The following is a 27,218-nucleotide window of genomic DNA, read 5'->3' as shown; positions in this document are numbered from 1 at the left end:
GCCCTTGCAGACATCTGCCTTCTACTCTTTCCCTCAGCATCCCTCTCCCTATATATTTTGGAATTTTAGACTCAAATTTGGCAGGGAGAAAGTTTTAAAGAGAAATTAATGGAAATACTTAATTTTAAATAATTTTACAAGGTGCGGTGGCTCCCACCTCTAATCTCAGAGCTTTAGGAGACCAAGGTGGGAGGATCACTTGAGCCCAGGAGTTTAAGACCCTATTTCAGAAAAAAAAAAAAAAAAATTAGCCAGGTGTGGTAGCATACAGGTAATCCCAGCTACTTGGGAGGCTGAGGCAGAAGGATCATTTGAGCCGAGTTTGAGGCTGCAGTGAGCTGTAATTGGGCCACTGTACTCTACCCTGGGTGACACAGCAAAATTGTCTCTAAAATAAACAAACCTATACTTACCATCGTGGGTCTTAACCCCATTACCTTCTCCTGAATTCCTTTTTATTATATATCTACCAGTAATTCCTTTGTTGTAGGTTTATGGGTGGTAATCTTTTTAAATTCTTTTATACTGTATTTGAAAATGTCGGCCAAGCATGGTGGCTTATGCCTCTAATTCTAGCACTTTGGGAGGCCAAGGTGGGAGGATTGCTTGGGCTCAGGAGTTTGAGACCAGCCTGGGCAACATAAGTGAGACCCTGTCTCTACAAAAATTTTTTTAAAAATTAGCTGGGCATGGTGGCACTCACCTCTAGTCCCAGCTACTCAGGAGGCTGAAACAGGAGGATCGCTTAAGCCCAGGGTCTTGGAAAGAGTCCACATCCTGGCCTTTTCCAGCTCCATGGCCTCGTCCTCTTCCTTTCTGCAACCAATCAGATGTTTTGCACAGGACTGTGACCTTTGTAACTTCCCTTAAGCCTCTGGTTGGCTGCTGTCTGCAACCAACTGATTGCAGGCTACCACTTCATTTACATGAGGTGAGCATTAAGTAGTCAGTGGGAAACTTCCAGTGGGTATGTGGACCCAAGATTCTGTATCTGGGCCTTGAGCCGCTGCTCAGTCCGCTCCCACACTGTGGAGTGTACTTTTGCTTTCAATAAATCCCTTTTATTCTTTTGTTGCTTCATTCTTTCTTTGCTTTTCTGGGAGTTTTGTCCAATTATTTGTTTAAAACACCAAGAACCTGGGCAGCTTGCAGTCACAACCCTCTACGGGTGACACAATGACACCTCGCCGCTCATTTTTTTGCCCTTGGAGTTGGCTGTGTCCAAAACTCTGCACCTCAGAGGTGTGTGTCCAGCGGTCACTCCTGGGGCCCTGGGAGGCGTGAGGGGAGCAGGATGGGATGGTAGCGAGTAGAGCCTGCAGAGGGCAGAAGCCAGCCTGGATGAAGCCCCTGCTAAGCTGTCCTGGGGCGGGTGGGCCCTTGGGGTCCTCCCTTGTAAGCTGCCCCTGGCCTGGTGCTGCAAAAGCAAGTGGAGCCTCATCTGACTTCTCCATAGAGAGGGTGCAGGCGAAGGAGCAGGCATGTTGGGAGGATCGCAAAGTCCAAGCAGACGTCAGCTGAGCTCATTCCACACGCCGCTGAGCCACTCTCTGGGGCACTCCCAGCCCTCTGTTGGCCTCAATAGCATTTCTCCCTTCCTGGGTTTCCTGGTCCAGTATCCCACCTACTATACACATGTCCCGAACTCTGCTTTGGAGCCCAATTCTCACCATGTGGCATGTCTGTCCCAGCTGGCCATCTTCCTGGAATTCAGCCCAAATCAAATACTTTTGGGAACTTCCCGCAAGGTTTCAAAGAAGCTTTTCTGACACACAGCCACCATGAAGGGTGTGCCAGTCCCAGGCCCTGCTGTGGACATGAGGACACCCATCCCCCACTGGCTGAGCCAGCTACAAAGGCCTCACAGTCCAGCCCCGGCCATCCAGGAGGACAGTGAGCACAGCCTGAGAATGGTATTTGGATCTTTAAGAAAATGAGACTGACTCCAAAATCTAAAACTACCTTTATTGTGGTTGGCTCGACATGAGATGCCACAATCACTCAGCAGAATTATAAAACTGTACAGGAGGTACAAAAATAGGCCGTTTAACTTAGATAATGACCCTCATGTCTTCAAGCTTTAAAAATACACATAAAAGTTGTACAATCTGGCAGTTTATAAAATATAAAGCTAAAAAGAGGATTTCAGGTTCCATCCACAAAGAGGACTGTATTATACAATTAACACATACTAATTAAACAATTAACCATCCATAAAGAAGACACAACGGCACAGAATTCTTAAAAATCACCTAAAAATAAACATTTTACCCCGACCAAATTAATCACCCTTTAGTAATAAGACTACTGTAAAGCATCCATCCCATGGAAGGCTACCGTGTCACTTTCCATTTTCCAGTTTTAAAATGGTCAGGGGTGTTGTCCAAAACAAATCTGATGTGTTTTAAGCAAGTACAGTTGTAACTGGATACATTTCAGAGTAAAAATTAAATAAATATAAATAGGTTAAATAAATAGGTCATTGCAAAAGAACACTACACAAGGTTTGCATCTGAGAATGCAGCGTAGGTAACTGGTAATGCTTTCCAGGTAAGTGGGGACCCCCCATCACAGCTTCAGGGACACTGAAAAGGAATACTGTATCCACCAAACACACACACAGTACACAGGGGAGGTGGGGGGCTTGGCTAAAGTGCCAGTTAAGGCTGTTCCAGTGGGAGGCTCATTGCAGACATGTTCTTTGTGGTTTTCCAATGTCTACAGAAAAGATTTAAGTGCCAGTACAAAAAATCAGAACCAGGGAAATCACTGTTTCATAAAGTAAACAAAGTAGAGGAGGGGAGCAGACACTCGGGTTTAAAGGATGATGTCCAAACCGGGAAGGTGGAATTTCGGCTTGCCTGGAGAGGATAACTGATGACTTCCTGCCAGGAGAAACCAAGGCCAGGACACAGGCAACTAAAATGACTCCAGGATGGTAAAGGAAGGAGCAAGGAAAAGAAATGCTGGGAAATACAAAGAAAAGCAATTTCAGACACGAAAAGCAGAGAGATAAAGTGAAATGGGGAGCTTAAAGGGGCTCCTTGCAGGGTGCTGGGCTTTCTCTTCCAGCACAGAAGGCTGCGAAAGTGCAACTGTCCCCCATCCCAGATCGCAAGGCCGAAGATCCAATGGGCACACCACGAGCATCCAAGGAAAGGACAGAGAATGGAACTGCTCCGGGAACGTCAAACCTGGCCAAAGTCCAACTTCCTGAAAAGAAAGTGGCCAGAGGAGAAAGCTGCACAATCCAAAGCCCCTCATCTGCAGGTTTCATCAGCAACCAATTAATCTCTCTCACTGCAGCGAGAAAGAATTGCCAAAGATAACTGAATTGCATGCACACAAAACCTTACAAAGGCTCAGGGTCAACTCTGATAAGGCCCTTTCTTCTAGAGCTGGTGGGAAGAAACTGCCGGATCTGCCGGATGCACTCACCTGCAGATCTTCCAGAACATCTATCTGTAACTGATCAGAGTGATGTCTCCTTGGAAAGACCTCTGACCATCACTGGACTGAGAACACGGTGGAAGGGGAGAACACCTATGCACCCAGGATTTCATACTTGAGCCGCGAGATTGCTTTACGGCTAATCAAGGAATACCAATGCTCCTGAAGTGAAAATGCTTTGGTGCTTGTGGAGTGCTTCAAAACCAAAATTAAAAAGACTCAAGAAGCAACAAGAGAAATTCTGGCACATGTACCCAAGAGTAGTTCAATACAAGGTTCAAGACAAGATTTAAATAAATCATAGTGTCCTTTGGATTCCTAACAGATGCGACCAAGTTCCGTCTTAAAGATGAAGATAGTGTACAATACTTCTGAAAAGTTCAACAGCCTTCCAGGATTGGAGAAGTCCCGTAACCTGAACTACAGATCAAACAGCTCAGCTGCAACATGATACACAATGCTACAGAGCTATTCTGGCCCGAAGAAAAGAACTTTCCACTTGCTGAGCACAGTGGGAAACCAGAATTCTTGAGACTAGAACTGGATATACCAGATGATGCCCAAGGTGTTTTCTTGACAAGTACCCACAAGAGATCTCTTCAAACAATGCCACCCCCCCACCCCCCGCTTAGAAGACTGATGGGAACCTGGGCTCCTAAAGGTAATGAAGAGGAGGGACCAGAGGTGACTGGACCAGTTCCCACTGATTCTGGGACAGAAGAGATGCAAACTGCAAACACGCTCCCTTTCCCACACATGTAGGTTTCTTAGTGGCAGCAACACTTTTTTATTGTTGTCTCTCACCACAAGTTTTAGGAAAGCAGAAGTTTTGCCTGTCTTGTTCATCGCTGTATCCCCAGCACGCTATATCCTGCCTAGCTCAATACAGTAAGTCTTCAAATAAAATACACTGAATAAATGATTTTGAGAAATCTGGGTGGTTAGAAACTCATGATAAGCAGAAAAGGCATTTGAAACAGTCGTCTCTAGGCAAGTTGGGCTAAAACAGGGAGATGACACAAAATTGGGCCACTAAAAATCACCTGGGTACTCCCAAAGAGAAAACCCTGGGCTGACAGTGAGGTGAGCAGCAGTCCCTGTGGCAGTCCTGTTCAATCGCTCGTGGCACCTTCTGATCCTGTCTCGGGTTACTGCCAAAGCCCACAGGTAAAGCGCCTTGCAGCCGTGTGGGGAGCTCTGTCTCAGGCCACCTGGCATGCGGCATCTGAGCAGCAAGAAACGCAGTCTGGCCACGTTTCTGAAAAATGCATAGCCTTGCTTAGAAGACGCCAAGGACACCGACCGAGGGACAAGGTTCCAAGGCCTAAGTGGGGTAATCAATGAGATTTAAGGATGTAGGATCCTGTTAATAGTAAAGAAAAAGATCACTTTAGCTATGATGAAAGGAAGGGAGCCGAATTCAACAAAAGCAGAATAAGAGCTTTTGCTGAGTAACTATGATACAAACACACAATCAGAAAACATCTTACGACATGAAGAAACAGTGATTTTTCTGTGAGTGAGTAAAATTCAACAATCCCATTCTTAATACTGAATGGAGTCTCTGAGTTCACCAGGCCTGAGCTGCAATGATCCCCCTACTGGCTGGAGAAAGTAAACAGACAGTATCTTACATGGTGTGCTGACTGCATTTTAACCTCTAAGGCTCTCGGGAGAGAAAAAACAAAGTTTTGCCTGAAAAGAAAGCTAAAAATTACGTGAATTAAAAAAAAAAAAAAAAACAAAACATGGTACAAACATAATTTAGAGACTATTACTTTGATACTGTTTAATACATTTACATAGTGTTGCTATAACGTTTTACTCTTCAGCATTAGAGAATGTTCTATATATGAACACTCTTTCTTGAGGGCATGGTGATTTTTGGTACCACAAAAAATAGAAGATGTATTCTCTCTTGCATTTACTCTTCATGAGTAAGCTTCACATTTAGCTAACTTATGCTGATGCAGCATTCTACAGTATAATCAAAATAGAGTTATTAAAATTTGCCAAGAAAAACAAAGAAGCAGGCCCATGAAGCGCACAGTGACCCTGGCCTTGGCCACTCACCCTGGCCCTGACTCACCACCAGCCTCTTGTTCCATAAGCCTTGGGGACGGAGGAGGTTGACTGCCTACTTACTGGCCCAGGGCTTTCTCCTGGTGACCAGGAGGGTCCCATTCGGCAGCCTCCCTCTGGTCCTGAAGACTAGCCCCTGTCTGCTCTCCTTGAAGACCAGGGAACTCTTTACCTCTTGTCCCAAGCACTCCTGAACAACACCCCCAGATGGCCCCCAGGACACATCCACCAAAGGCCACTGTTCTAGCCACTGGCACTGGGCCACCACTGCCTCCAGAACAGAGCAGCCTCTTCATTTCTGAGAACTGCAGACATGACCCCACCTGCTGGCATGCATAGCTGACCGGTCTCTAATGCCTCATGCTCACGGCTCCTGCTGCCTCTGCAGAAACACTAGTTAACAGTGACCTGGGCTACTATAAGGCAACTCCTACCCCAGGACAACACCCTCTGAACTCTGTCCTCCCCATCTTCAGCATCCCTCACCTCACAAGTCCGGTCTCCAGTGAAGGCTGCACTTGGTGTGTCTCAGCCTAGCTGTCCCAGCATGCAAGCAAAATGCAGGACTCCCTCCTCTTCCTTCCTGAAAGGCCCATAGACTAACATTAAGTGGGAATTTTTAAAAAATGAAAGTCTGAAGCAAGTTTATCCAGTAGAAGGTTGGCAGGTGCTACTTGCACTGTCTCTGACCCTCCTTTGCAGACATCCCTGACTGTAAGGCTTTGGGGCCAGCATCTTCCCAGCTCCCTGCAGGCCATGAGGGGCCACTTCTCCCACTTCCTGGGGTCAGCACTGTCCTCTGTGGGCTGCGGAGAAGGCAGCTCAAGGCACTTGGTTTGGGAAGCCTAGTCTCCCTGCAAAGCCGGGAGACATCAAGCTCTGGACTGTGGTGACCAGATCTGTAGTCACAGCTGGGGCCACCAGAACAGAGGGGCCGCCCTGGCTCAGAGGGCATCTGGAGTCACTGGGGGCTGGGGCTCCAGGGGCTCGTGGAAGTAGTAGGGCTGGAAGAGTCTCTCGTGGCTGCACAGCTCCATGGCCCGGTAGGTGTGTGCGAGGAGGTGGGGGAAGCGAGATGTGAAGTAGCACACGAAGTCATCCGGGAGGGAGCCCAGCGTCTCCCGCACCTCCAGAGGCAGCTCCCTGTAGTGGTGCTTCTGTAAAGGGAGGTTTAGAGTTAGAAAGCTCAGAAAATGTTGGCAAAACACTCTTTCATCACGCAAAGAAGAGACAGAATGCTAGCGTTGGTTGGTGTTTGGTAAAGAAAAGGAAAAAAGGCTTATGTATCCAACAATCCAGCCCTGTCATCTCTCCTGCTTCCCTCACTAAGGAGGAGGCCTCGAAGTGAGCAAGGCCTGGCTGGTTCAGAGGGGGCTCAGGCCTTCTGTGATGGTCAGGACCTGGAGACACTCCTGGCCACCTCAGGAGGAGTAAAGAGATTGGAGTGTCTGTCCCAGCGGGGTCCCCACATTCGAGGCATATTTATACATGTTTATACACAGTGGCTGCATCAGGCAGGGAGAGGGACCCACAAAAGTCAGCAACCAGAGACCACGAGGGACACGGGCTGCAGAGCACTGCTTCCCAGAGCTTCACCAGCACCTACGTCCCTGAAGAGAAAACCAGCGCAAGGGAAGCAATAGCCTGCAGTTCGTCAAGTCCAGCTGAAGCCACCTAGCCCTTGAGAGATCAGTCACTACAGATAAAGAATGGATGAAAGGAGGAAGGCGTGCAGGTCACAGCCACTCGGTCTCCTCCCCAGTGGTTACAAACCGCTTACCTTATTCCTCATGGCTCGGAGGAGATCTCTGACAGAACCACCTTTATAGGTCCTGAATTTACGCAGGTCTAGAAAAACATTGAGGGATGCAACGGGTAATCAAATTTTAAACTAATACATTTTAAAAGAAAACAATTCCTGGGGTGTGGGGATTAGGCAGATGGACTGGAAGGTGAGGTAACCCCAAACCCAGTCACGGGAGCAGATCCTCCCATCCAACCCAAGGGTGGTGTCTCCCTGACCCCACCTGGTGATTGCACCTAGATCAGAAATGACCACCTAGAGCACGACACCATCACTCACCTGTCACTCTAGGGAACAAAAATGAAATACACATCAGTGTAACCAAACCACAGAGGACACACCCAAGGAAGTCCCAAACCCGACAGGTAGGATCTGGAGCCTGAACAGCCTGGAGCGATAATTTCCATGTTTACTTCTTAGAAATGGCGGCAGCTTTCACAACGTGCCCTCCCACAGGCTGCAGTGTGATTACCTGTCTGGAGGGGGACGGTGATGTTCTCCCGCCAATCCATCTTCACCACAGCTCTCCCACCTCTCTCTAACTGCTTCACGATCGGGCCATCCAGGGATTCCTTTTCTATTCTGTCGCTCACGTCCTGTAAGAGAAACAAGGGCAGCAGATGATGGTCAGGGATGGAGACGCTGAGAGCTGCTTGATTGGCACTCTGAGGAACAGACAGTCACTGGCACAGGAGGCATCAAGGGATGACGGCCCCTAGGCCCAGACTGGAGCCTGCCCCAGAGCGGAGCAGCAGGCACTATGCCCCTGCCTCCCTCATCTATGACATTCCCTGTGAGCAGCCCTGTCTGTTCCTCACTGAGGACAGGCCCACAGAGATCTTCTCCATGACAGAGTTGCCACAGACACACACCTGCACATAGACCATGAACGCATCCCCCGAATCGCACATGTGCACACACATGCCACATGTACGGAGCCTCAAGTGCAATCCATATCCAATGAACCAAAATGAAAAAGAAAAGGAAAGCTCAGATGCGATGTGCATCCTGTGCTCTGTCTACTCACTGAAACAGGGTATGCTCAAGCCCATCACTGGTGGAGGGGCACTACTCCTCCCTCCAACAATACAAAAGACCAGGCCTTCTTCTCAAAGAGGAAATTTGGTGGCAAGAATATGGGTTCCAGAGGCTTCTGTCGGGATTAAACCTTGCTCTGCATTTGACTTTGGTAATAAGGAGAGGCTCAGGAAGCACCCCAAGTACTGGACCCTTGAAGTCCCACAGAGGACACAGGGAGTAAAGCCCTGCCTACGTCAATGTTAAGTAGCCTTAGGAGACCCTTTGCTCTGGCAGCCTTTTCTGTGATGAACATGAAGCCAGACTGGCTGAACTCCTAACTTACATTTGTTAGAGAAAAGCTGTGGAGAGGTTACGTTGTCAACTTGGGTGCACTGGGAACATACATGTCTGAGCTACAAAGCTGTTATGGCTGAATGACCCAGGTGGAGGCCACGTGTGTTCGAGAGACATACAACCTGGAGAGACTAAGCATTTAAATCCTGTCCCATGGTTGGGGAAGGTCCCTTTGTGTGAGTTTTATTCCTGTTCTATATTTTGTGACTGAAATGACCTGGCTAGTTTTCACAAGTCCCTTGAAGACATATGGTCTTGAGAATTTTCACATTACATCCATGGACAGTGACTAATCCTCACGCTACAACAGGAAGATAGCATCAAACCCTCCCCCTCCCAATCTACCTGAATGCTTACTGAGCCTCCACCTCAGGCCAGGCGTTGTCCTCTCTAGGAGGCAGGGACACAGTAGTGAATGCAGCGGTCAAACACCCTGTCCTTGAGGAGCTTACATTCTGGGGGCTTCCCTCTGGCCAAGGCCCCAGTCAGACTCCAGGAGAGCATGATGGTCACTTCTGAGTCTGGTGCTCACCAAGGTGCACTCTGCCCGGACCCAAGGAGAAAAGCACAGTCCCACAAGCCTGCTCTTCAGAGCCATGTGCTGGGCAGGAGGTGTTTGGGTGAGTTGTGCTCAATTCATGCCATGGAAGACTTTGAAAAACACATCACCTCTCCAAAGCCACCTGACATTGTCACAAAGCTTTAAAACAGTCAAATCACCAAAGGATTTCTAACTTTGCAGAACCTATTTTAAGCAAAATGAGATCTGGGCAAAGACTATGTAAAAGGTGACTGAAAGAAATACAATATAAGAAAGCACTGAAATTTATGACACTTGGGCTGGGCGTGATGACTCACGCCTATAATCCCAGCATTTTGGGAGGCTGAGGCGGGCAGATCACTTGAGGTCGGGAGTTCAAGACCAGTCAGGCCAGCATGGAAACCCCGTCTCTAATAAAAACACAAAAAAAGTTAGCCAGGCATGGTGGTACATGTTTGTAATCCCAGCTACTCAGGAAGCTGAGGCAGGAGAATCACTTGAACCCAGGAGGCGGAGGTTGCAGTGAGCCAAGATCGCACCACTGCACTCCAGCCTGGGTGACAGAGTGAGATACTGTCTCAAAAAAAAAAAAAAAAAAAAAAAATTAAAAATAAATAAACTTATGACACTTGAATGAAATTATATGATGCCTGAGATTTGCTTTGAAATAACCTGGGGTGGGGACAGGGTGAATGTTAATACTTGTGGAACCTGGGGGACGAATAAAGGAGTGCCTGCTATTAGTGTTTAAACTTTTATGTATTACATATTTGGACATTCCATAATATAAAACTTAACAATTATGACACATCCATATGAGTAGAATACTTTAGTCAATAGCTTTAGAACTTTAACATAAAAGATACTTAGAATACCATGTACAGCTAAAAAAAGAGTGGGTTCTGAAATTGTATATAGTATACAGTTAGATGCCAATTATACTTTTATATATGAAGAAAACATTAAAATATCAGCCATGATTATCTCTCAGTTATAGAGTAATGGACAATTTGTTTTATTCTTTGTCCTTTTCTACATTTTCAAAATCTGAAAAACATTAAATGAAGACTTTGGATAAATAAAACAGACGTCTCTACCTGAAAGAACTGGAGTTGCTTCTCTAGGCTCCAGAAGAACGGATGTTTGAGCACGTGCTTTGCTGAGGGGCGTTTCTGAGGATCCATTGCAATCATCTTCTCTATCAATTCACGTGCAATGACGTCTTCTATAAAGGAGGAAAATAAGCAACTCATGATTACTGGCCCGAAGCCACAGTGAAATACCAAAAACTTAAAAAGCTGCATACCTTCTCATTTATGATTCTACTTACAGGAATTTATTCCAGTAAAATAATTAGGAACAGACACAAAACCTCAGCCAATGAGGGAAGCCCTCACTGCATGGTTTGTGAAGGGAGTGATTGAAAATATCCATTATCAGTGGCCCCGGGTGGATATACTACTGTGCCTCCCTACCCTGGGCCATGAGCTGTTAAAATGAGGCTGTGGTAATACAGACTGACGTGGAGACAGATTCAAGGTGATGTTGAAAAAACATGCATGTTGCAAAATGGTATGCAGGATTTCACCATATTTTTATAAAATATGCATACAAGTCTAGATAAATGACTGAAATAACACAAATCCAAAGGCATTAATAACCATTATTCATCCCTGTATAATGGAAATACACGGACCTTTATGTTAATCTACATTTTCTATAATCGGGAAAATTAAGCATAAAAAATAATTCATTTTTTTCAAAAGGCAGCACTGGAGTGTCATGAGCCAATTACCACCCAGGAAAACCTGAAGTCTAGAAGAAGGACTTGTTGCACCCACCGCGGAACACCAGGAGGGTGAGGATAAAGCTTGTCTGCCCCAGCCCAGCACATACTGCTCCTGCTGACCACTGGCCCTCACACGAGAGAAGACAATTTGCCTTCCCAAATACCAGTGCAGGAAGGGACCTCGGATTAACCCTCATGTCACCAGGTAGAAAAAGAAGGTCTCCAAAGGGGGCTTTTCCCAGCTCACACAAGTAGTTGGAGGAACCTTGGAGTGCCTCGGCTTTAGAAGGTGATGCCCCCGGGATAATCCTATGAGCTGTCCACCAGATGCAGCACGAGTCTGTAGGCTCCTGAGGCCTGCAGGGTGAGCAGCTGGGGCACCAGGGCCTCTGTGAGTGCAGAGGTGACACCAGCCCAGCTCCATGGGGGCCACCTTAGCTGAGGAGCTGCTCCCAACCCTGACCCCTGGACCACTCACCGTGCTTCTCTGGGTGCAAACAGTCGAGGCTGCAGGCACCCAAGAGGATGTTGGCCTGCCGCTGTAGGGACTTGCCAAATGGGTGGCTGCCCTCAGAGATCACGTAGTAAAAGACGCAGCCTGCAGAAAAGATGTCCACCGTGTAGGTCTGAAAAGAGACATGAGGTGTGAAAGGTCTGGGAGCAGAGCTTTCATCCTCACTCACAGCCAGGGAGGGAGGGGCGTTGCTGTTGCTGCTGCCACCTGGAAGGTGTCCTGGGAGAATCAGCTGACATACGTGAACTGCACAGAGCAGCGAGGGGTAACCTGCAGCCCTGCATGGGTGTCAGAGGTCACAGTGGAGGACCTGGGCTTGGAGCCAGCTGGAATCTTCCCCTGGCTCCCTCTCATGTGCGATGAGGACACTGACAGCATGCTCCTTGTGGGCTTGTTGTCAAGAGAGATGCATTAATATGCGAAAATGGTTGCTTATGACAGTGCTTAGCCCATCAAAAGCTCTCCTGGATGTTATATATTCCTGACCCCCAACATGAAAGTGCTCACAGGCAGGATCTCTGTGTCTTTGCTTCCCCGCTATACCCCCAGGGCCCAGAATGGTACCTACACACAGTAGGTATCAAAACTGCTAATAAGTGAATAGAACAGCTTATGATTCAAAACCAGCCCCAGAAAGAAACTATCTGACAAGTTGTCAAGATATTGACATTAATCCAAGAAAGTCTTTCACTTATCCTATGAAACCATTCTGTGTCCACAGATGAGCTTCCTTTTAGGGAAATGTACATTTGTGATTTCTAGCTTTGCTATCTGGGTGGAACACCAGGGTGGCTCCTGAGCACAGCTTGGGTCCCCATCACTAGGCCCCACCTCTGAGATTCTCCACCAGGCAAAGTGAGGGTCTGGTGAGAGGAATCAGGGGCTCATTGCCTCCCATGCTGCAGAATACACCTTGAACAACATGGCACTCTCATTCAGCCTCACAACAACCCTGTGAGGCGGGCAGAGCAAATGCTTTCATCCCCAGACGAGAACGTGGACAGAAAGATTGCATGACGAGCTCAGGGTCACTGCTAGATGTGACAAACCAGGACTAGACTCAGGTCTTCCAATTCCCAGACTAGCATGCTTTATTCCATCTCACCAGATTTTCCCTTAGGAAGCTGATGGACTCGGGACAGAAGGAACACAGCCACCATGGCTGGTGCTCTCCCCTGACTCCCAGAGCTCTCTGGGTCTCCCACACCCCCCCAACACTTTGTGCAGCCTGTGCTGTCCCCAGCATAGTCAACACTAAGGTGCAGAGGCATCTTTCCTACCTGCCTGGTCCCAATTATGTTCTTTCCCAAACTTATTATTGCCACTTGTCCTTGTCATTTGGATATTCCATAAGCTGTGAAACATGAGCGCCACGAAGTCTGAGATAAACTGAATTTTTAGAAAGGCTCGACAAAGGAAAGGGAATGGCTACAAAAGCTGTGATAGCATTTGGTGGGTGGACTCCAGTGTGAGAGACTGGGTCATGAGGAGTTAAAACCAGGCTTCTGCTCTCAAATCACTTAGGAAGGGTTTGAAATGTCGAATGCTCCATCCAGAAGTCACGGAAGTGGTACAGGAGTGTGCTTCATGCAAGGGAGAAAATGAGGACTCCTGTCAGTCAGACCCAAATCTGAAAAGACCCTGGCCTATGGCACAAGATTTCTATGATTTAAGGGCTTATATTATTTGCTTTAAATTAAAATTGTTACAGTGTATGTGCATGTTTTTATGATTCTTTGCTGTAACGGACTTCTTTGATGAACTGACCAGCTGCTGGTCCCTGGTGAGCTAGATAAGAGGGGACCATATCTAATCCACTCAAGATGGCTGACCCATCCAGGTCTCAATCACGGAGAGTCCAAGGTGAGCCTCAGCGACTTGTGCTAGAAAATCAGTGCGCTCCTAGCAAATGGATGCAGAATCCACCTTGAAGGGGTTCCAGGTTGGCCAAATTTGGAACAATTTGTGTATCAAAAGAAGTAAATAACATAAAAAGGACTACAATGGATTATAACATAGTTTCAAAATCCTTGAGCCCACAGTGATTAAGAAAAAAAGAGAGAGAGAGAAGAAAGTGAAAAGAGAGTGACAGAAGAAAGTGAAAAGAAAGCTCTGCTTTACAGAAAAATGTCAGCTAATAATGTAGAAGAATTTCCACTGAGAACTTCAGTCAAGGATGATCAACAGATGCTAAACCACTAGGTGACTGACTGTCAGTAAACAGGATATTCACACTGTGCTGAAGTATTACCCCAAATACTAACAACAGAGGAGGAAATGAACCCTTATGGTGGAGAGATCAGCTGTAGCATCACTAAGAGGTAGGGGGGTGATAATAATCTTACAGATACAATCTGCCATCACGTTTTTTGATTATCTATTGGTGCTAAAAACATTTAACTTGAACCTAATCAAGCCTCTAACCTAACTTCTGGTTTCCAGGAAATACGAGGAATAGAGAGAAATGTTCAACACTGTCATGAGGAAACAAACAAATCAGAATGAGGCATCCTATAACCCACTGCTTGGACTCTTCAAAATGGCAGTAACGTGGAACAAAATAGGTGGAAAGATTTGTAAATTCCAAGAGATAGAATCAAATGTAATGCAAGACGCCTGATGCATCCTGGTATACAAAACTTAGTAGGCAGCAAAACCCAGGAGGTAGGAAAATACTCAGCTCTATAAAAGACATTTGGGAACTGACTGAGGAAATTTGAATATGGATTGAATACGAGAGGATGGATAGAAACGGTATTAAGCTGAGGTGGCATAATGGGATCGTAGTGAAAAACAGAATGTATTCCTTAGGAGACACGTGCGGAAGTATTTAGGGGTGAAGTGCCAGGATGCCTGCATTCAAATAGTTCAGTAATAGGTAAAGACAAAGCAAATGTGGCAAAAGTGTTAACAAATGTTGAATCTAGGTAGAGGTACAGAGGTATTCATGATAACGTTCTTTCAGCAACACGCTATGGCTCTTGTCTATAACCTCAGCACTTTGGGAGGCTAAGGTGGGAGGACTGCCTGAGCCCAGGAGTTCAAGACCAGCCTGGGCAAAACAGCAAGATCCCACCTTTAAAAAAAAAAATTCTTTCTATTTTCTCTATGTCTAAAAATTATCAAAATAAGTTGAGAAAACAAAAACAAAATTTTTAAAATAATGAAAACTTGAAGTTTGCTCACCCTATACAAGTCCTGACTTCCCAGTTTACCAAAATTAAAAAGGGGTTAAAAAGTGATTGATTTAGCCAGGTGTGGTGGCAGACACCTGTAATCTCAGCTACTCAGGAGGCTGAAGCGGGAGAATCACTTGAACCTGGGAGGCAGAGGTTGCAGTGAGCCGAGATCATGTCACTACACTCCAGCCTGGGCAACAGAGTGAGACTCTGTCTCAAAAAAAAAAAAAAAAAAAAGGAAAAAAAAAAATAGGGAAAAAAAAAAAAATAGGTAACGGCCCACATTTGCCCCTTTAATCATCTGAACATAAGCTGACATAGAAAGTTCACAAAGAAGATCTTGGTGAAAGGAATGCCGTTCTCCAGCTACGTGGGCACCAGCCCCCAAACCTGGAATTTAAAGGTTCTCACTCCTGAAGATACAATGGGCTGGTTCTGTAGTTTTCAAAGGGCCATGCCTATTACTTACAGGGTTCTCCTTACAGTCTTCGCTCAGCATCTCCGGAGCGATCCAGCCTTCTGTGCCAGGCACCCCAGATCGGCGGCTGAAGCTGTGTCTGCCCACTGCCAGCTTCTTGCAGAGGCCAAAGTCGGAGATCATGGCCTTAATCTTGCCGTGTGCATTGGGCATGGATATGAGAATGTTGTGGGGCTTTAGGTCTCTGTGAACTAATAGGGAACTCCAGATTAGTCCAATGCTTACCAAGAGCAACCCCAGGTCTCCTTCTCCAATGGGGAGTGTCCTTGTCGGACTCCCAATATGCCTGCTGCCACCTCCAAAGGTTCTGGTTTTCAACTATGCAGGATTCCTCCTCAAATTCTTACACCACTCATCTTTGCTACTGGTCATGTAGCCAAGAGCCTGAACAGAAGCAGGGCCCACCCAAGCTACTGGTTAGCCCCACCTGGGCAACTGATTACCCCAACCCCGGCTGCTGGCCTGGTAAAGGGTGGCCTCTCACCGATGTTGAGGGAGTGGAGGTGGGCCAGGCCCGAGGTGGTCTGCTGCAGCAAGGTGATGGGCTCCAGGCCAAGATGTGCAAAGTCCTTCTGCTCCACATACTGCAAAAGACACAACACCAAGGTCATGGCACACAGGCCTCGGGACTTGGCCCCTCAGCTCATTTTCTTTGATACCATTTTAGGAAAGAAATGGGAAGTTTTATTGGCAACATTCTCTGTCTAAATCCTTATTTTCCACCATGGAGCAAAGCTCCAATCTACCAACTTAGAATGAGAAAGATAAGAAGGCAAGAAACTCAAGTTCACTGCCTCATACAGGTAAAGCTACAAAGGAATCCAAATGACACTGAAAGGTAAACCTGGAAACAGCAAAAGGAGTTTGCTGGATGATCTTAAAGCCTGGAGTTACCAACCAGCATCCTCCAAGCCCACACCAGCCACGACTGAAGGTGGGAAGAACAACTGACCAGGTTTCCTGGAGGCCGCGAGGGAGAGACATGCCAACTGTAAGCAACAACTGCCCAGGCATGCTGAGGGGACCACCCTGTTACAACTAGGGGGTAAAAACGCTCTACATTTTGATTGCGTATGTGGTTAAATGAGTACAGACATTTGTCAAAATTCATCAAGCTGTACATTTAAAATGAATACAATTCACTGTAACATTTTTTTTTTTCACAGGGTCTCACTCTGTTGTTCAGGCTGGATGCAACAGCACAATCACTGCTTACTGTAGCCTCAATTTCCTGGGCTCAGGAAATCCTCCCACCTCAGCCTCACAAGCAGCTGAGACTACAGGAGCACATCGTTATGCCTGGCTAATTTTTGGTTTCTTCGTAGAGACGGGGTTTCCCCATGTTGTCCAGGCTGGTCTCAAACTCCCGAGTTCAAGTGATCTGCTCACCTTGGCCTTCCAAAGTGCTATAACTTTAATAAAGTTAACAAAATAAAAAAATAAATCCACCTCTTGCAGGGTGGCTGCACACAGCTCGATGGCAATGTACTGGAATTGCCGGTCCTTCTCCGTGCAGAAGTAGCGGATCACATTCGGGTGCTCATCCGATTCTCGCAACAGCTGGACCTCACGGTCTGCGAAGCTAAAACACTCGGGAAGGATCCTCTTTACAGCCACGTCGCGGTTGTCAAACATGCCCCTGTGGGATGAGGAGCAGGAGTTGTGTCTGGTAAGCACAAGTCAGGCTGTGTACATGAGGTGGGAACCTGGGCCCACAGCAGCCACCCCCTGCCTCCCAGCCTAGAGAGCCCCGACTGACTGCCTGGTGGCCCTGGAATTATCACTTCTCTCCAGGTATAAGCTCCCTGGAGGTGGGACTCCAAGTGCCTAGGTCACTGCTCTGACCCTGCTGTGCTCTGAGCCTGCCACCAGGCTCACCACCTGACAGGCACTTAGACACTAAGCGGTGAGGGCAGGGGGCTGGCTAACCCACTCACCGGTACACAATTGTGCCCTCAGCTCCATGGCCCAGGACGTCCTTGGGACAGAAGGAAATTTTCCCAACCATCACCATGCTGGTTTCCTCATCTGGGACAAAATACGAAAAACAGAGATTGTTTCAAACAGTTATCACCTAAAGAACCTTGAGGGTAACATGATCACAAGCTTCCTGACCTCAGATTAAAAGACGAGATTGAAGAGGCACTACACCCAGACTCCTGCTCAGCAACAGCCTGCTGGGCCTGCTCCCCATTTACACCTAGGGCTGCCTCTCCCTCCCCACCCGTGTTCTGTTTCCAACTTTACCTTATTGTGCAATTGCATGTCTTAAAACCTTCTGGAAGGTAGGGATTCTCCATAGCAATTCATACACTTACACATATTTATTGTGATATAGTTAGAACGGTTTAATGGTTAACCACCACAAAAATCCACTGTAGACCAGGCATGGTGGTTCATGCCTGTAATCCCAGCACTTTGGGAGGCCAAGGTGGGTGGATCACGAGGTCAGGAGATGGAGACCATACTGGCTAACATGGTAAAACTTCATCTCTACTAAAAATACAAAAAAAAATTAGCCAGGTGTGGTGGCACAAGCCTGTAGTCCCAGCTACTCGAGAGGCTGAGGCAGGAGAATCACTTGAACCTGGGGAGGCAGAAGCTGTGGTGAGCTGAGATTGCACCGCACTGCACTCCAGCCTGGACGACAGAGACTCTGTCACAAAAAAAAAAAAAAAAAAAAAAAAAAAATCCATCATAAAGATCCACACTGAAACATTCAGGTGGCAGTAGACTGCCTGGGATGGAGGGCTCTGAGGTTTCTGCACCAGCTCTGTGCCAATTCCCTCAGAATTGGGGCCCTGACAACTGGCCTGAGCCAACTCCCAGAGAGGAAAAGCAGATCAACCGTGGGACTTTCACACTTGGCCACCAGCTGGCCCTGGGAACTCTCTCCAGCCCAATGGACAGATCACCTCTGCTCAGCCGGGACAGCCAGCCCTTATGGAGAAAGGCTGAGGGATAGCTAGCGTGGTCCCCAAAAGGCCCTCTGAGGGAGAGATGCCAAGGGATGGGGCAGAAGCCTTCCCACGGAGACCCCCAGATTGGAAATTAAGGGAGAACATAGTGAACCCCTGAGAATGGCACTTTACAATCTTATGGAGATTCCTTAGACTTCTCAGGAGGTGCTCAAATAAAAGAAAATAGCACCAAGATGGCAACCGACTTTACCTCCGTCGTCCTGTTCCAGGGAGGGGCTGCTGCCAGCCTTGGAGGCAAAGCTGCCAGAGCAGAGCGAGTGGTTGGAGGCCCTGGGGGACGTGCTGGGGCTGCTGGTGCCTGAGCTCTCTGAGTATGGGCCGGACGTGTCCAGGAGCTCGCCGTCCTGAGCCGCGTCTCCAGGTGGGTGGAAGGGCAGCTGCTGCTGCTGCAGGAGCTGGATCTTCTCCAGTTCCTTCTGGAACTGCTGCTGCTGGAGCTGCTGCTGCTGATGCATGCTCTGGGAAGAGAAACCCACATCTAGACAAGGGCAGCTGTTCACGCAGGGAAGCAAGCAGTTGGAAAGGGACAGGTCCCCATGGTGGAGGCAGCATGTGTACTTTATGTGACCACACAGGCCACGAGACCAGTGAGAAGGCACCTGGAGGTGCCTTCTGGAGGTCTTTGCGCCAACTAGTTAGATCCTTGCTCGTACAGCCCACTCCCCAACCTGAGGAGGAGCTGAATGGCCACCAGGGGAGGGACTGTGCCCTAGGTAGAGGGCTGAGCCAGATGGAGGAGCCAGTTTCATTCAGTTCTAAAATTCTGTGATTTTTATGAAAGTCTGAGAGTTGCTGCAAAGGTGAAGTCAAACAGGAAAGCACAGGTAGCATGGCTGAGCCAGTGGTGGGTTGGGGCAAGCCCCAGGTTTGCCATCCTCCATGTCTGTATATTGGCTAGAAGCTAGCACATAGATGCTCAGCAGTCCAGTGGGCCAGGTGAGGAAGCTGTGGTTCAGGACCTTGCAGCCCCCTGCGCACACACAGCCAGGAGGTTTCAGTGGGGCCGACACACGAGGAGCCTGGCCAAGAGCCTGCTCCCCGCTTTCATCCCAGTGCCTTCCCCACAGCCACATGCCTCTCAAATACTCTGAAGGATTCATTTTGTAATTATCTGAAGTAGTAGCGATCTGTGATCATCACTACCGCTGTGCGGGAGCTGGACTGAAGGGATTTCCGTGAGCCCCCAACCCACCAAGGAGTCATCTCTCCTTCCCTTCACCATGGGGTGAAGTCCTGGAAATGCTGTCTACTAGCTGGGTGCCCGTGGGGAAAGTTACTTGGCTTCTCAGGGTCTACTTTATTCTTTTGTGGACAAGGATCAATAATGATAATGACCTCATAGGACTGGGTTAGGTAAAAAGTGAAACCATTGGGTGCAGACGTTGTGCCAATGGGGAGTGCTGTAAAGGGTCTGCCATTCCCATTCCTGAGTGGGTCATTAGCTTCCTGAGCTCCCAGGTAACCACATCTCAATGCTCTGAGCAACCTGCTGAAGGACCACTACCCTCGATTATTTCATCCCACGATGGCCTGCTCTGATCCGGAGCTTGCTCATTTCCAACTAGGAAATAAAGGAATGGCCACGCTGTCTCTCTCACACAAGCTGATCTCACCGGCGGGTTCTTTTGTCTTTTTTTGGTTCTTCTCCCCAGCACAAGTTCTAACAGCAGTTTTTGAGGAAGGAAAGGTCTTCATCTATTATCCTTATTCTTTAAAAATACAGATAATGATTCAAAATCATCTTTGAGCAAGGTTTATAAATCAGCTCTTACTTGAAAAACACCAAGATTTAGGTACCAAATTGTCCTTTTTGGGAAGCTAGTGTCTCTTTAATTAGGTTTTTGAAGATAAACAAATACTGACTTTTAAATGGGTAAAGAAATGTGCTTGTTGTTTCTGTCTGGATCTCACTGACATGAGGTGACAGGCAGAGAAGTCCCAGAAACAGGCAGAGGGCAAAGGGGAAGTGTTGAGCTTTACCAGAGGGTAGGTGATGATGAAGGCCACCCAGCCAATCAGCAGGAAGGTGCTCAGGATGATGGTGGCCATGTCCTTGAGCATGGAATCCACAGGGGCCTCGGGCCGGGCAGGGGCGTGGGCAGGCTTCTCCTCCACATCCCGAGACACAGTGGTAGGTGCGTTTTCTGAAGTCTGGTCAACCAGGTTAATAACCTTGCATGGAAGAGAATTGCACCACCACTGTAAAACTTCTAGCCAGATACAGATGAGGCCAGCAAACAAGACAAGCAATCATTGTTTACAAGGATATGACTGTACTGCAGGGTGCTGTATTTGATTTAAGCTCACCAAAGATCATGTAGCCAGATAATTGTTGCCTCTTTCAAAGCAATTGCTTTGAGAGGTCATGCATCTTTGCTGTGATGTTATCATCATTCAAAAACAGTTTTTGGAGCAGTATTTTTGGCAAGTGTCTTCAGACCCTATATATATATTTTTAAATCCTCAAAAAGGCAAAAACTTCCTCCTTTGATGGTAGTTTCAGTACCTGGGAAAACTCTGAAGTCATCTGTAACAAAGTCTGGTGAAAAATTGGTATTCAATACAATAATACCATTTCACCTTAAAAGGAAATCCCAATGTATACAGAGGTACACAGATAGATGGTAATAAAGCAGTTTTCTTATGTTGCCTGTAAACTGTCAGTGCAATCCCAAAAATGTAATTTATTCCAGTAGTCCACTATTTCTTCAAAGTTTTTAAAAAGCATCAGAAGCATTTAAGGAAAATTTTATTTAAAAGCCCAAAATTAAATCAGATAAAAATGGAGCCTCCCTAGAGTCCCTCAGAATCTCTAGGACTTCATGGAACATGTATTAGAAAAATGCATTCATTCTCAAGTAGCTAGTATTCTAGGTGTGCAGTTATCATTTGCCCAACAAAATTAACACAGCCTCCCTGGCATGTGCTGAATTTCCCACATGCTAAATTTCCCGCATGCTCACACCATTTCACTCCTGCCCCCAGATGGCTGCCCATAATGTTCTTCTCTCCCCTTCCAGGTGTATCCCTCTTGTTTGCGTCTCTCCCACAGTGCCTCCCACATTTTGGGGGGTTTTTGGCCCACAGAGTGTACAGGAAGCAGCAGAGCATGTGACCAGGGACATCTGTATATCTCATTATCATACAGACACACCTCAAGAGTATTTTAATACATACTTTTTAAAAGACAGTTATCCAAGATTGGATGGTTAAATATAAAAATCTGACCTGTGGCTACCTCTGGGTGTTAAATTAAGGGCATTGTTTTATTTTCTTCTATATGTGTTTATTTTCTAAGTGCTCAATAATGAATATGCAGGACTTTAATAAGATTACAGGACAATGCTGTTTGAGATTGCTGTTGCAGGAATCAATGTATTTCTCCAACCTGGCTGCCTCTGGAGATGATATTAAACAGACACTGTGCCCTGGAATCTTGGAAGTCCACAATTTTGCTTTGTTTCTGGATACAATCTAAATCTCTCAACTGAATTTGTTGTGCTTTTGGTCTCCGCACCAGCCAGCCATTCTCATCTTCGTCTGGCCCTGCTCATGTGGCCCAGTGTGTCTCTGTCCCTGGGCCCTCCATGGCAGGGCTGCCGAAGCTGCCGAGCCTGAATGGCTCACTAAGCCTCAGATGCTCCCGTTCCCCTTCCCTGGCCATGTTGGGCTCCCTCCAGTAGAGCCACCCTTCTACCTCCTCCACCGGCTCTGTGCCCCAGAAGGCTGATCTGTATGGGCCAAAGCAATGGTTTCCCCAACGCCCTGGGGTTTCTGAGGTGGTGAAGCTAATAGGGGGCACCAGCAGATGAGAGAGGTAGGAGAATGAGGGTAAGTTCTGTGGCTGCTGAATTCCTCAACTGATGCTTTCAGCTCCTGGTCTGGAGTCCTTTCTACTCCCTTTCCTCTGGCTTCAGGCCAAGGTGTGCTAAGAGAACCCCTGGAACTGCCCACATCTGTGCAAATAGTCCCAGGCCACTCTCTGTCTACTTCAGAAAACTTCAGGTCTCCTCACTTCTTCAACAAAAAAAATTTTTTTAAGTGGCAGGGTCTTGCTATGCTGCCCAGGCTGGTCTGGAACTGCCTTAGCCTCCCAAAGCACTATTACAGCCTTCAGTAACTCTTAACTTGTCCATAGGACTTGCTCCAGACCCCATAACATGGTTCCTTTCTACCTGTGTGAGCCCATTTCTGACCACTCCCTGCCTGGTAGCCTCAGGTCTGGCCAGGCCTTTCTCCCCACAGCCTGGGAGCTGGGCACACCAGCATTCTTCCCAGTCCCAGCCTTTGCCCTTGCTGTTCCCTTCCCTCCTGTGCCCCTTTGCTCCCTCTACCAGGCCAAATCCTACCCATTTGTCCAGGTCCAGGCCTAGCTTGGTCCTGCTGCCTTTCCTGCCCTTTCCTTTACAAGTTGCTTCCTATTCCTCTCCACCAGCCCTTAACCGTTCATGTTGTTTGCTTTGGATTCTGGGGCATTCCTCTTACCTCCCATTCTAGGCTACAAGCTCTGAAGGCAAAGCCAAAGTCTAACCCCTCACCCTCCCAACACTTAACACCAACAGCCCCCTGACTGGTCACGTCTTCACTCACTTCCTCAAAGCTCTTTTTCTCCGAATCAGCAGGAATCACATTTTCCCGATGTTTGGGCAGATTGTTGGGAAATCTCTCCAGCATCTTGGTAGACGCAGACAGTGGCGTTTCATGGTGTCCTGTGAGAGGAAACAAAACCTTTAGTGAGAACAGTTTCCTGAGCTGTGGTTGGCACTCAACGCTAAACTTAGGCAACAGGTGCTACCCACTAAGGGGTCTACAATGCAAACTCTCAGCAGGACTGCAAGAAGACTGTGAGTTAGAGAAAATGAGAGGCAGTTACCAGAAAATTCCATCAAAGCAGGACCTTTATCACTTGATGGCAGAATACAGTATTCCGAGTCTCCTACTGAGGAGCAAAGAAGTGTCCTTGTCATGACAGGGATCGGGACATTTGGGATACACCAGAGGCAAGACTCGTGGGGCTGCCTGTGTCTGATCCACAGGTGAAGTATTATGAAGCTTCATTAAAAGTTCAAGTTCCCCTTTCAATGCTTTCCCCTGTAACGTCACTCTTCTAAGGCTGCCGAATTCCCATCTTGGTATTTAAATTGCTCAGGTGGAGTTCTAGTCCTACTACTATCTAAATGTACGCTTCCATCCAGGAAAGTGAGACATTACTTGCCAGAGAGCAGTAGGATACACCTGCTTAGATGGATGGGGCCACAGCTCATTCCACATTAATTCGCTGTTCACTACACAACTATTGCATGGCTTCTGAGTGCGCATTCATTACACACTTATTGAGCATCTATTATGTGCAAATTAAGAGATACAAAGCTGACTACAATATGGAACTGGGATTGAATAGAGCTTGATAATCCATTCAGCTCTAAAATGAAATGAGTCCACATACTGCCCCAAAGAGCCAGGTCACCTTTTCATGTGAGGCTGGCCGACTTTCCTTTCTGTTCTTACTGTGAGCAGATCTCACTCTAGCTCAGGTCTCTTTCACCTTATAATCTTTCCATTGTTCCCCTGAACCTAACAAATTTCATAACGTACATGCCAAGATGACAACAAACAGGAACTAGTCCAAGCTATGTACATTTCTTGATCTGGAAAATTCCTCTTTGATTCCCCATTTTTAGGTCAGTTCTCTATCTATGACATAGTATCATTCTTTATGGGAAACCTACTTATGTTTTGAGCCATCACTAGTTTTTCTTGTGTACCAAGGAGCTCTGAGACATGCTTTGCTTGGAGCAGGATTTCCCCATGTGTGGTCTGCCCACTTCAGACCTCTGAACCAGATTTGCTGGTGGAGCCCAGGAATCTGATTGTAATTATCTGTGGGTATCTGTCGGTAACTGTGAGGCTCACTAACAAGAGACCTACAGTCTAAGAAGTGAGGTGCCCTTCCACATGCCACACTGTGCGGCAGTGTCCTGCCCTTCTCCCCACAACACCCACTCAGTGCTCAGTCCTACCTATCTGGTAGGGCACCTGCCGAGACTGCTATGGAAGGTATTAGCCTGAATCCCACTAGTCCTCCTGTCAACCTTCTTGTAAACAGGCTTCTCCTGGAGCTGGGCCTTCACTAATATCACACTGCACACACTGAACCAACTACTGTACAACCTTACTCATGAGATCGTTAAACATTTTTGTACAGATAGCACCTGGTCTTCTTGACGTATTCGTCTATCGTTATCTCTTAGGTCCGGACCCCAGAGCAAAAAGCAGATGGCTAGGCCCTGCCCCAGACCTACTGATTCAGGCTCTCCTGGGTTATACATGCCTATTTAACTAAGCTCTGATGCTGAAAGCACCCTACATCAGGGCCGTGACTCTGGGAAACCCACAGACCAGGCCACTCAGGCTAACTGAATCCTTGTATGTATTTTCAAGATTAATGACAACCTGGAATATCTTTAACGTTTTCCACAAAGAGAAAATGAAAGGACACATTTGGACATAGAAGGGCACATCCTTTTACTTGTGGCCCTAGTCAGCAGAAGACACTGCTATAATCTCAGTGCCATATTTTAAGATGACAAGCTTTCAAGCTCCTCAAAAGAGACTTTGGAATTGTGGGATCTTTATACTTAATCGTTGCCTTATACTTTGCTGTTTTTGCAGTTTTCTTACTTGGACAACCTTTTTAAAGGGATCTCATTTTACAAGTTAACCATGAAGACCCCTGCCCTCGTACTTTCAGTATTCTCATATATACATATTTCCTTAATTCCACTTCTTAATCACTGGCGGACAGTCTGTGAGCGCCTTAACTGGCACATAATGCTGAGCCGCCTTGTAACTGGAATGGTCTCTGCTCACTAGCTATTTTTTTATCACCATGGGCCTATTCATGCATACTTCTATTACTACTTCTGTCAATAAACAAGTATTATTATTTTTTCATCTCCTTTACCCATTATTTGGTAAAAATAATAAAATTAAAACGGCTATAAGGAATCAGGATGAAAAAAGAAATGGACCCTATAGAAAAATCTGTAAAGAAAGGGATCAGGGCTCAGGGACACCTGGTTTCCCCAGTAACACCTGTTCACACACATCCCCACCTACACCCCACTGCCTGGCAGACCCTGCTGCTTCCTGGTCCCCAAATGCTCCCAGCCACCCCACATCTCTCTTCCGGAGCCCCAGCCCTGACCTATTTCTCCCCTAGGTCCTGTCATCAGCAAGCACGAGAGGAAGAGAACACAGAGAAGAAACCACATCAGCCCCTGGGTGCTCTAGCACCTGACTGACCTCCTGCCCCACCCTCTGCCCCTACTGGGGCTGGGAGGTGGCAAAATAGTGAGAAGTGGGGCACAGGAAGAGCAGATGGGGTTCAAGAAAACTCCCTCCTATTCTAATGACTTGGTACACTCGCCAGGAACACAGCTCTTCTCACCTCTGCCTTCGTTTGTCACTCTCACTGCCTTTGGGTGTCATCTCAACTTCTTATCTCTCTTGGGACAGGGCCTCCAGTTCAATCCATGGCCATTAGTGATGGCAGCAAAAACAAGAGAGAAAGGAAAAAAGGGACCTTCCCAAACACCTGGGATGATACTGTCCTAGACCTACGACCAGCCCCTGACTCTGCTGCTCTCAACACGTCCTGGGATGTAATCTCTCCTGGGTCTTCAGCCCTCACCACCACAATGCCCACCCCCACCCCCATGACCACCCTGACTCCAAGTGAATAATTCCACAGAAACAGCCTCAGTTTTCTTAACTATAAAATGGAAATGAGAAGGGTACCCACCTCACACAGGGTCACTGTGAGGAATAAGTAAATGCATTTTCTTTTTTTGAGATAGAGTTTCGCTCTTGTTACCCAGGCTGGAGTGCAATGGCACGATCTCGGCTCACTGCAACCTCTGCCTCCTGGGTTCAGGCAATTCTCCTGCCTCAGCCTCCTGAGTAGCTGGGATTACAGGCACGCGCCACCATGCCCAGCTAATTTTTTGTAGTTTTAGTAGAGATGGGGTTTCACCATGTTGACCAGGATGGTCTTGATCTCTTGACCTCGTGATCCGCCTGCCTCGGCCTCCCAAAGTGCTGGGATTATAGGCGTGAGCCACCGCGCCCCGCCTATTTTGTATTTTAATAGAGACAGGGTTTCAGTATGTTGGCCAAGATAGTCTGGATCTCCTGACCTTGTGATCTGTCCGCCTTGGCCTCTCAAATTGCTGTAATTATAGGCGTAAGACACCACACCAAGCCAAGGAAATGTATTCTAAAGGGCTTAAAGTCAGATAATCACTCAAGGTTTATATAATTTAGTACCTGAGGTTTGGAACATTAAACAGTTTTCAAAAACGGACTCAGAAACACAGCTATGCTACCTCGTTGGTTTTCCTTGGGGGCAAAAATGTTCCAAGGTCTCAGTGGCCAGCCCAGAAAGGTTCTGAGCACAAGGCCTTCATTCGGGTGTGGTGTAACCACCAGGGCCGATGGTCACCCAACAGGAGGCAGAGGCAGCATGCCATCACCTCAGGCTACCATGGGAGACCCGCTCTTACCTATCAGAAGCCAGTAATTCCTCAAGTAGTTGAGCTTGTTCTTGCCTTTGAGTCCGGGGTCAAACTTGAGGTCCGTGCTGGGCGTGATCACACACTCCCCCTTGTCCCCAATGGTGACGCCATCAGTCTGGGGGCCTTCCAGCAAAGGAAGTGTGCTGCCGCGGGGCTGTGAAGAGGGTGCAGTGAGGGCTGGGAGCCCTGGAGGGACAGTGGGTCCCAAGGCACACCTTTCCAGCCACTGTCCTGCAAGATGAGTGTTTTCTAGTGCAGGGCAAGTCCAAGACAAAGCAAGACACAAAGGCCCAAGGACTGGGCAAAGAAGCTCCTCCTTCGAGATGTGACATGCTGCACTGATGTCTTTAACATGGACATCTTTTTAGATTCTTATGTCTGGGTACTGGGGAACAAGAAGTATGTGTGTACAACTCCAAGAAGCTTTCTTTTGTTGTTTTTTTTTTTTTT

The 27,218-nt window shown here is 47.3% G+C and overlaps 1 protein-coding gene across 1 annotated transcript in view; it reads right to left on the bottom strand.

Annotated features, from left to right (window-relative positions):
* Positions 1 to 1,944: 1,944 nt before the first annotated feature.
* ERN1 (endoplasmic reticulum to nucleus signaling 1) overlaps positions 1,945 to 27,218 on the bottom strand; it is a 47,217-nt gene continuing 21,943 nt past the window's right edge. The window contains exons 7-19 of the mRNA XM_017517860.1: positions 26,757 to 26,922; positions 22,783 to 22,901; positions 20,173 to 20,364; positions 18,383 to 18,650; positions 17,149 to 17,239; positions 16,661 to 16,850; positions 15,696 to 15,795; positions 15,203 to 15,402; positions 11,519 to 11,666; positions 10,349 to 10,476; positions 7,809 to 7,932; positions 7,313 to 7,380; positions 1,945 to 6,689 (exon numbers count right to left, since the gene is read on the bottom strand). Of these exons, the coding sequence (XP_017373349.1) occupies positions 6,477 to 6,689; positions 7,313 to 7,380; positions 7,809 to 7,932; positions 10,349 to 10,476; positions 11,519 to 11,666; positions 15,203 to 15,402; positions 15,696 to 15,795; positions 16,661 to 16,850; positions 17,149 to 17,239; positions 18,383 to 18,650; positions 20,173 to 20,364; positions 22,783 to 22,901; positions 26,757 to 26,922 (2,007 nt within the window). The 3' untranslated portion in view covers positions 1,945 to 6,476. The remainder of the gene's footprint in view (positions 6,690 to 7,312; positions 7,381 to 7,808; positions 7,933 to 10,348; positions 10,477 to 11,518; positions 11,667 to 15,202; positions 15,403 to 15,695; positions 15,796 to 16,660; positions 16,851 to 17,148; positions 17,240 to 18,382; positions 18,651 to 20,172; positions 20,365 to 22,782; positions 22,902 to 26,756; positions 26,923 to 27,218) is intronic.

The sequence above is a fragment of the Cebus imitator genome, unplaced genomic scaffold (assembly GCF_001604975.1).
Source record: "Cebus imitator isolate Cc_AM_T3 unplaced genomic scaffold, Cebus_imitator-1.0 Scaffold650, whole genome shotgun sequence".
In the NCBI taxonomy this organism is placed as follows: Eukaryota; Metazoa; Chordata; class Mammalia; order Primates; family Cebidae; genus Cebus; species Cebus imitator.
The sequence above is the reverse complement of the archived record's forward strand: the minus strand, read 5'-3'. Positions and strand labels throughout refer to the sequence as shown.